General features: G+C 41.3%; 2 protein-coding genes across 3 annotated transcripts; both read right to left on the minus strand.

The window, feature by feature from the left end:
* Window positions 1–290: 290 nt before the first annotated feature.
* On the minus strand, window positions 291–3,023 carry hoxb5b (homeobox B5b). Of its 2 annotated transcripts, XR_011928204.1 has the most exons (3): window positions 2,166–3,023; window positions 1,456–1,850; window positions 291–1,412 (listed from the first exon to the last, which is right to left on the minus strand). XR_011928204.1 is itself a non-coding variant. In XM_072456041.1 (2 exons), exons 1-2 carry the CDS (start codon window positions 2,767–2,769, stop codon window positions 1,603–1,605), a joined length of 852 nt encoding a protein of 283 aa, XP_072312142.1. In that variant the 5' UTR covers window positions 2,770–3,023; the 3' UTR covers window positions 291–1,602. The 2 variants fall into 2 exon arrangements, 1 of the variants encoding a protein (XP_072312142.1); XM_072456041.1 differs by having other exon boundaries at window positions 291–1,850.
* A 307-nt stretch (window positions 3,024–3,330) lies between these two features.
* hoxb6b (homeobox B6b) lies at window positions 3,331–8,082 on the minus strand. Its single transcript, XM_072456047.1, has 3 exons — window positions 7,729–8,082; window positions 5,020–5,712; window positions 3,331–4,046 (listed from the first exon to the last, which is right to left on the minus strand). Exons 2-3 carry the CDS (start codon window positions 5,441–5,443, stop codon window positions 3,784–3,786), a joined length of 687 nt encoding a protein of 228 aa, XP_072312148.1. The 5' UTR covers window positions 5,444–5,712; window positions 7,729–8,082; the 3' UTR covers window positions 3,331–3,783.
* Between the last annotated feature and the right edge of the window lie 1,770 nt (window positions 8,083–9,852).

The following is a 9,852-nucleotide window of genomic DNA, read 5'->3' on the forward strand; positions in this document are numbered from 1 at the left end:
CTTCACCTTTGGCCGCGCGGTGACTTGACACATTTAGGGATAAATCACTCCGGGACCAGCTCAAGTTCGTCTTGTGGCAGCTCCATAAAAGCACTTATTGGTCTTTGAGTCAAATCATGAGAAGATTCTCCATAACGCCTTGTGTTAAGAAAAGAAAATATTTTTTTTTGTGTTTTTTTTTTTTGTTTTTAAACCACGTCATAATTTACGCACGGCAAACAAACGGCCTTTACCTTACACAATTATATTTTCCCCCCAAAAAATTAAAAGTGCTGTTAGTATGTTAAATACTACATGTACGTTTTGACGAGCTTTTTTTTCTGATTCATACTATTTGTACAAATAAAGAAACAATTGTTGTACATCCAATTTGGGCTAATTATAGGCACGGTGTTTATCCAATCTTAGTGGCAGTAGATGCTACCTAAATATGACTGGACATTTCCTGAGTCCAGTCCAGCCTTTCCAGTCCCATCCACGCAGTTAAGCCGTCACTTTCATTCAAGGTTGTGAATTATATTGTACATTGTCTACTCCCCAAAACCATAAAACCAACTTTATGGACCTCACGTGACTTTTCACAGTCTGTAAGTAATATAGGCCCTATACAATCTTTGGTAAGGCTGGGATTTTTACCAACTTCTGCCATTGCATGTTATACCTGTAAGCCCTTTGGGATTTTAATTTTTGTTGTAGGCAAACCCTCGCCTTGCTGGACTGAGGTCAAGACGAGGTAAGTTTGGAAAGTTTCTCTTTTGCGAAAAACAGGGCCAGGAAAATGCGTCAAAAGTAAACCGTGTTTGTGGTTTGGCTCTAAAATTATTCAGCGTTAATTGTGTTATTATATTTTCTAATTAAGGTCGGTAAGAAATTGTGGATTTATTTATTTTTTTCATTTAAAACACCCGAGACAAAGCAGTTGAGTCGAAACTTTTATTTCAAGCGCTATGAGTTCACTTACAAATACAAAAAGCTTATTGGCGAAAAACGCGTACATCACTTACAGCCTATATCCACAGAATAACCCTTTGCACTAAAAATTTTATCACATTGACAGGTTGAATACATTTGCATTGCTCATAATTATTAGATCTAAAACAATAGTTGCACAAAATATTCTAGAGCTACACATTATTGGCTTCTTTATGAAAATGTATGGTTTGCGATGGCCACGAGAGAGAACCATCAAAATACAGCTATAAGCGCTTTGAATGAATGACTCCAAATACATTACATTCAATGAACAGCAGCATATGGTTTGGAAAGTTTTTTTTTTCTTTCTTATTTTCTTTAACTGTACAATGACTCCTGTTTAGACCGTCAAGAAGAATAAAGAGCTAAACATGGTGACCTCAAGAGACAGAAAGGGCATCAACAATTATTACTATTTACATTTTTTTCTTCTTCTTCTTCTTCTTCTTCTTCTTCCAAATATGACATCTAAGCTACCACAACTAAAAATGGCATTGGGACCACGGAATACTTCTTCTTCTATCACAATAACATGCTTGGAAGGTGCTGCACTTTTCAATAGCTTTACAGTACTCATGGATTTATTTTTATTCGGGTTTTTTTCATTTTTATCGTGATGCTTCCAAAAACTCAGTTGTGGAAGGCGCTGCCTCCTGTCACCAGACTCATGCTTTTGAGTTTATTGTCCTTCTTCCACTTCATCCGGCGGTTTTGAAACCAGATTTTGATCTGTCTTTCGGAAAGACACAAGGCGTGGGCTATCTCTATCCTCCGCCGTCTGGTAAGGTATCTATTGAAGTGAAACTCTTTCTCCAGCTCTAGAGTCTGGTAGCGGGTGTACGCAGTTCGGGCCCTTTTCCCATCTGGTCCAGTCATATCTACAATTTCATAGAGAGAATTAGCAGCGACAACAACAGCATAATCATCAACAACACATCAAGGCCAGCGGTTTTTTGATGGGATTTGAGAGAACATGAAGGTGATGCGGAGTGGCATGCAACAAGACCACGACGTAAAACACACACTTTCGCAGCTTCTACCTCAAACCCTGGAGACGCAAACATTTCAAAGCCAATTCACAAAGCCAAACCATCAAAAACTCGCTGTAACCCGCACCGACCTGCTCACTCATGCACTTGATGACAGATTTATGACAGATCTCCACACACCAAATATTATGAATGTACATATACCATGGCTTATGTGCAGTTTCCGCATCCAGGGGAATATTTGCGGCGTTTGGCAATCTGTGGGAGCGGACGAGGTGGCATTGGGCTCCTGCTGCTGCTGCTGCTGCTGCTGCTGTGCCCGCGGAACAGAGCTGGACCCTCCGCTGCCGTGCGCGCCCTCCTCGCTCTCAGACACCACCGCGCCACCGTCGTCTATCTCCGTGAAGTGTGCGCCGCTGTTTTTGTTGTTGGGGGCCGAGGTCGTGCTCCGGTCAGACGGCGGAGAAGGGCTTTTTAGTTCCAGTTGCTCCCTGTTGGCGCAGGACGGGGGTGCCTGGGGTTGCACCGGGTCCGGGGACGAGAGCGAACAGTTGGGCGTCTGTCTGTAGCGGGCATCCGGCGCGAATCCACGGGCGTCATCTCGCACGGCACCGAAGTGGTTGCCCGCGTTGGTGCGGTTCACGGTTAGGTCCATGCCATTGTAGTTGTAGCCGAAAGACCCGGAGTGCATGGTGCCAGGGTCTCTGAAGGAGCCGCTCACAGCGCCGTTAGTCCCATAATTTAGTAACTGATAGTCGGAGCCATTTGGATAGCGCCCTGAGAACGAGTTTACAAAGTAAGAGCTCATTTGCTTGGATTTTTAAAGCCTCGATTTGTAGATCTTTGTCGCTATAATCCTGTGTGCTTGCACGATTTATGGACGCAATCATGAATTATAAGCAATGAAGCCCTACTGTACTTTGCCAGGTATGCGGCCAAATATGGGAGCGCGTTCGAGAATCACGTGCCTTTGTTGACCAGTCGTAAATCCTCTCTGATGACTTCAAGAGGTAATTCATGCTCCATGGTTACAAATGATGACGAAATAATGGTCGTTAGGCTCCAGTCAATGGTGCCTCCCCGCTGCGCCCCAAGAACCGCGCGTGCAGAGAGCGCCATCTTCCGGACAAAGGCGGTATCTACGCGAGCTGAGCGTGAGCGCGCGCTGTCAAGGCCTCAATGTCATTTATCATTTATGTAACGCGCGTATAATGTAGGCCACAAAAGGCTCAGGTAACACACAATAAAGACTTGTCAGCTTTTATTGTTGGCACTTTTACGCACCATGCGTAAAGACTGACTTATATTAATCGTGTTATTATTTTTGGACAAATAAACTAGAACATATGAGGTCAAGCATGTTCCGGTCTGCATCGAAAAAAAACTTTATTTGTATTTACAATTTTCTAAACAAAATATTGCACACGGGATTCAGACACAAGTGAACAACAATAAATAACATTCAAGGAACATTTTCTCATCTGTACAAATTGAAATATGGCACAAGACAAGTCTGTAATAAAGACCACAGATTAAACACTAGACAGCCACAGACACAGCAGGAGGTGTACAGTGAAGAGACAAAGGCTCTTCTGGTGCCACAGGACGAAATCATGAGGTAACAACATGGTCCAATGCTACAAAATAAAAGAATAACAATATGTACATTTTGGCGGATTTGCATAGTCCTCAAATTAACGCACGAGCACAAATGGAAATGGCAAATCTACCGTGCAGACACAAGAAGTCTATGACTACAAACACGAATTATCTACAAAGAAATACACTTTATTTCAGGAATGTCAGTGTCCACATTTTATTATTATTTTAACTCTTTGCCCTCGCTTTGTTCGTTCTCCTCTTCGGTCTTGGACGGGTTCAGCAGCTTGTTTTCCTTTTTCCACTTCATTCTACGGTTTTGGAACCAGATTTTGATTTGTCTCTCGGTCAGACACAACGCATGGGAGATTTCTATCCGGCGTCTCCTGGTCAGGTAGCGGTTGAAGTGAAACTCTTTCTCCAGCTCTAGAGTCTGGTAGCGGGTGTAGGTTTGGCGGCCCCTGCGCCCACTGTTCCCAAACGGGCCTAAAGACAGAATAGAAATGGTCAGTGGTGGTACAACATGAGAAGAAAATCAATAGAAGTTGCATAACAAATACGTTTATATTATAAATAGAATTGGTTTCTTTCAGGCACAAACAATATTTTCAATTGTTGAACAGGTTTAATTGCACAAAAAGACCACCCCCTCTTTCACTTTATCATAAATATTGTCATAATTTTCATCAGTCTTTCTTTTAGTATATTTTCCTAAAGGTCTTCATGTCAAACATGATGCGCAATGGCATCTGTACATCAGTGTAATGTGAGCTGGTCTCACATTACCACTAACAACATTGCACTATTCGTGTGCAGTCATTGGCACAAACAATAGAAATCTATAAGGTCACACAATTTCCTATTATTATTGTCATTAGGGTTTTAATTTAGTGGCTTTAATCGTTGTGCAAACGTAAGCCCATGTGACCGAGTGAAAGGGTCGATGCAGGCCCAGTGTGCGTGTGCGCGTGACCGTGTCTGAAATACCTCAGTGGCTTGGGTGCATTAGATTTTACATGATAAAAAAACTAGAACAGATCTGAATGTTAACTAGAGGCTTCTGGCACAGCTTACACCATTTGTTAGTGTTTTTTAACATGGCAAAAGGAAATCAACGTCAGAAATAAGTACATATCAAATAAAAAACTAATACATAATAATGATAATAAGATTGCCAGCTTCAAAGTATAACACAACATAGGCGAATTAGTTTTTTCTTTAGTGCCACGGCTCAGTGCACACGATTTTGGTTTGATGTTGATGTGGCAGACAGCCCCGAGGCGCACAAACATCGGTGCGCTTTGATACTGTCTTGTCTCTCTGCGCTACTGTCATCGAACCTAAAGTTACGCACTGGATACCAAAATATAGTCGAGTAAACTAAAAATCTCACAACATTCAACCCATCGCTTGTCAAGGATAATAACTAAACACAAAAGAGTTAAAGAGCAAGTCTTACCAGCGTTGCATGCGTTCATCCTCTGCATCCATGGATAGATCAGTGTGGAGGTCTTGTCGTCTAAGGCGCTGCTCATGTTGACAGCGCTCTGCTCGGGGCACTCCGACACTTTCCGCTGCTGATGCTGCTCCTGTGTCACAAACAGCGCCTGCTCGTCGCGACTCGAAAAGGCGCACTGGCCATCGGCGTCTTTGTAAAAAGTCCCCACCGGGTTGTAGTCGCAGCTCGCCCGGCCGTACTGCTGGTAGTAGGACGCGGGGTAGACTTTCTCCTGCATGTTGGCCGCTCCATATGTGGCGGCGTTGGAGTAGTGCCTTAACTGGTCGCTGTATCCCGAGGAATAGAGCGGTATCTGACCCAGGAGAGAGTCCTGTCCTCCCGCCAGAGACACGGGGAAAGTTGAGTTAACAAAATACGAACTCATTGGGTGGACAACGGGGTGTATATACTCCGAAGGGATATGATTTGTTGTCTTTTATAGTCCAAGTGCTTTTGCCATTACTTTATCGGAGATTTGGTATTTGCTGAGAGGGGGGGTTGTGAGGTGCCACTGAATACAGAGGGGAAGTGTACCATCTGATCAACCTCTGGCCAATCAGCGCCGGCTGTTCTTGCACTACTGCACCCATGGGGGGCTCTTGTTGCGCGCAGGGGTCCCCGGTGAATCGAAACGAAGCGCTCAACCCTGTCAGTCTTTACGCACAAACGTGTATAAAACAGACTCTACCTGAACACTGAATGCAAATAACAAACAATAAAAGCGCAGGTTACAAATGCATCTTTAATCAAACTTGTGCATGTGCGTGTAGCCACAAACAGCTTTAAGCACGGTCAACGCACACACACACACGCGCTCATCTCCTTCAAAAAGTAGTCCCCAGCGTCTATTGTCAAACCTTAATCAAAGAAAAGTCACTTAACTAAAAGTAAGTCTAATAATGTCCCAATTTGTTCTTTTCCTTTAGGTGAGATCCCCTGCTGCTGCACGTCCGACTGGTTCCTGCTGTGAGGGCCACGGGGACACAAGCCTCGTGCCATCATCATCCACCTCATTATAAGCATCATCATCACGGGCTTTACGCACCAAATGGACACTAATGAAACACCGCTAAAACTGCAAACTCAAGCGGTAAGGCACGTGTGGAGCCATCTAAGATTCATTTAAATCTAATAAACCAAACAATGATAAAAATTGAATATAAAACTCAGTGAAGCTGCATTAGGTACTCCATGCATTGTGCAGTGCAGTGATTCGTGCAGGTTTAGCGTCTAATGTTCTTTCCGCCCCAGAAAACATTTTTCTAGATTAATTTAACGTTTTAATATTTTTAATAAGCGGGTTTATTAGAGTTAGTGTTTAATTAGGATGAATAGGATGAGTGGGAATAAGAAAGAGCAACGTTTTTTCCTATTCATATTTGGTTATCACGTGCTTTTGACGCAGCCTGACGCATCATGTTATTGTATCTTATATAGATATAACCTATATTATATTATATTATATCATATTATATTATTATTTTTGCCTTATCTGCACTTTGTATTGGCTACAAGTTTAGCTCTTTGAAATTATCTTCCGCTAAAACAAATGACCATAAGACAAGTACAGTTTGTTATACTGTTGTTGAAACGACCACAGTCAATCTCAAAGGCCTCAGACCACTGCAGTGTGATATAAGAGCTGCGTTTTTCATGCGCCTTGATACTTGGAATCAAAAGGCCTTTGTGATGAACTCAGAAATGCGGCCATCAAAAACACACAAAGAGAAACTTGAAGCGTTATGGGTGAAAAATCAAATCATTTTATAAGTTTTAAATATTTATACTATATGGTCTATGTCCTCACGCAGGTGCAATGCTCTCTTTATGACCCTCTTCAGAAATACAGATCCAGCTGGTTTTGTTCGGGCTTAGCATTGCATTTTATTGCCCGCATCTGTTTGTGAGAGGCTGATTATAGGGAGGGCGCATTACCGTCATTGATTGTGTAACAGTGAATGAATGAAAGTCCATTCAATAAACGGCTTAGTCACACGCATGTGCTTAAAAAGATTAAACAATACAACCATATCCCAGCGGTGTACAAAATAACGCAAATATCTCTACGTACAAACCGTGTTATTTTCGCACAAAAGGTATTAAATTTCAACGATACTGAAATTCGTGCGTAATGGCGCCATGGCCGCGATCAAAAAACACCAAAACCCTCTAAAATGTAAAGAAATCTGTGGAGTATCTCATAGCCATTGAACAACACAATTTTAGTGTACATTTTATAATCAAAATCTATAGGCAAAGACTGATATTCTGTTCTTTATAGCTCATTATTCACCTCATTATCATTATCATTAAAGTTATGCTCATGTGTCCAGAAACCAGCTGCTGCCTCATTTAGAGAGTCTCCAGCAGGCCTCAACTTCCACTTGAAACGCCAACTTCTTATTTTTATTGAAAGATGTGTTTGTTTTAGGTCGAGGTGTGGCGCCGTGGCAGCATCTCACGGGTTAAGTTCAAAGTTAAGCAACTGGTTGTGAATAGCGTTGGCAACGTAAGAAAAAGAATGCGCTCTCCTTAAACAATGCACCTCCAGCACCCATTTCATAACTTTAAATACACATGATGCAAATGCCAGATTACAGTTGGGGCTCTTTGGGTGCCCTGAGCCCCTCTGCAGCAGCGCGTTGGCCTGGAGCGTGAGAAACACCTTACCTTTTGTTGATAATCCATCATGCGCACCGTGCCTGTCACTCCACTCTCACGTCTCCAGAGCTCGTTCCCCAATTCTCCTACTTTGCAAGGTGCGTTCAGTGATCTCCAAAAATATAATCCAGCCATCACAGAGAAGTACAGATCCCGCATTTTGAAAGAACATAGCCTGAAGTGGATGCCCATTAAAACATGGCGGTGAGACGTCGGCGCCGTGGCTCCTTCTCGGGGAATCACGCAGGAACATGGTGCCGATTTTACCCGCCACAACGAGAAAATCTACGTATAAAACACAGAGCTAAGAAAAAGCATGTGTTACTAGTGTTAAGTGAATGAGGAGTGCAAAACAGCAGCTGCAATATAACCTCATGGGAAATAAGTTCCCATTCCTAGTGTCCACATGACCAAGCACAGCCAATCCTGAAGCCGAGCGAGTCGTAAACTTCGCTGGCAAAGTTGTAAATTTTCAAAAACAGCAGCCGTTTTTGTGCTTTTAGAGGCGCTTTCACAACGCCATCTTTATTTTGCCTCATGGTCTGTGATGCATAAATGTGGAGAGGTTTTAACATAGAAACAGAAAATGTGAAAGTAATATAAGGACTGGATGCGCAGCTGGTTTCTGCCTTGAACTGAAGGTGTTTACAAAGGTCTGTACGGCTTCTTATTGTTTACTGCGTAATTGTAAAGGAGGTTTAGGTCATATTGACCAACACTGTTTTTTTTCTTTTACGCCAAATCCAAATGTATTGTTATAGTTAACGTTTTTACCGAATTTATCACATCAAATCAGGTTTGACCCAAAAGCGAACGTTTTTCTCCAGTGCAAATGAAAAGTTCAAAACTAACTCAAACCGTGTTCAAATTATAATTATATATAAATATAGAGAGATTTCTTAAATTGAGTTAAGTTTAATCATAATGTACCTCAGTGATGAAGCCCTTAGGCGTTTGGAGGTCTGACAATCACAGAGGTAGAGCTAGTCTCCAAGTCCAGTTATTTAAGTCATTAGAGACGATACCTGTAAAAGGAGAAATATTCACCATTTATATATATATATATTTTTTTAGTAGGCTAAATTCTTCAATAACATTTGGGCTTGTTCCGCTGCCATGGGGTAACACGGCACCCATACCCTCTTTCCAAAAGGATTTCCAACATTTATAGACTAGGGCTCAATAAAACCATAAATTCCACCAATTTAACGCATTCCCACTTGCTTTTCTTTTTGACCTTTCCAAGTTTTGCTATTTCATTTTACTGGTATCCTAAAGTATAGATTTTACGCACGTTTAAAGTAATAAAATGAGATGAAAAAAAAAATCTTGGTCCATACATTATTTCGATTCTCTTGGTAGTAGCTCGTTATATTTTTTTATTCACTAATGCGCACATTTCCTTCACGGACTAATTAACTCAGATAAAGGTTTAATTAAATTAAGTGTTTGTGTGTTTTATACGTTTTTAAAAAACGTAAAGCGCGCAGCTGCAGCTCAAGGCCTCTGCGTGTAATGAAAGATTTACGACAAAACCAACGAAAATCCCGGCCCTATTTTGTAATTTTATTAAATTATGTTTGTTATTTTGTAATATATATAACATTATACAACAAAACAGTTATATTCTCGTCTGATTTTGTCTTTTAGGGGTGTTTACGTTGGTCATCTTCACTTCCTTTTATCCCCAAAAGAACAAAGAAACCGGACGCAGAAGGCTGTAAAACTTTATGGCCTCTTTAGACAACATTTCCAGCACCAAAGCAGGAGAGACTTTCACCCAAATACTTGTTGTTTTTTGAGTAGTGAAAGTGAAGCAGAGAGGAAGCAGAAATAGTGTTACATAGGTTAACAGCGGAACACTTTACAGCTCAATTTAATATGATTTTAGAAGAGAATAAAACAATTGCATTTTAGAATGGGTTTCAGTGAATGAGATTTTTAATGTTTTTAAGACCTTGGTGAAAAAGCAACATATACAGTTCATTTCAACATAGGCATTTGAAGGACTCTTTTGTCTTTAATTTAGTAGTAGGCCTTCTTAAATTAACGTTTTACCACCAGATATGAGGCTAAAACCTGACAAACCTGTGTTGTGTTCATATATTTCTTACCAATAAAAACATATTTCAT

The sequence above is a fragment of the Eucyclogobius newberryi genome, unplaced genomic scaffold (assembly GCF_026437365.1).
Source record: "Eucyclogobius newberryi isolate DKJ021-1_F unplaced genomic scaffold, fEucNew1.0.hap1 SCAF_20, whole genome shotgun sequence".
NCBI classification, from domain to species: domain Eukaryota; kingdom Metazoa; phylum Chordata; class Actinopteri; order Gobiiformes; family Gobiidae; genus Eucyclogobius; species Eucyclogobius newberryi.

Excerpts from the sequence above, each read along its gene's own strand:
- hoxb5b (XM_072456041.1), bottom strand. The coding sequence starts at position 2,769 with ATGAGCTCTTACTTTGTAAACTCGTTCTCAGGGCGCTATCCAAATGGC. Across the intron at positions 1,851-2,165 it reads GAAACTGCACATAAGCCATG|ATATGACTGGACCAGATGGG; the intron begins GTATATGTACAT and ends ATGAAATTGTAG.
- hoxb6b (XM_072456047.1), bottom strand. The coding sequence starts at position 5,443 with ATGAGTTCGTATTTTGTTAACTCAACTTTCCCCGTGTCTCTGGCGGGA. Across the intron at positions 4,047-5,019 it reads GATGAACGCATGCAACGCTG|GCCCGTTTGGGAACAGTGGG; the intron begins GTAAGACTTGCT and ends TTCTGTCTTTAG.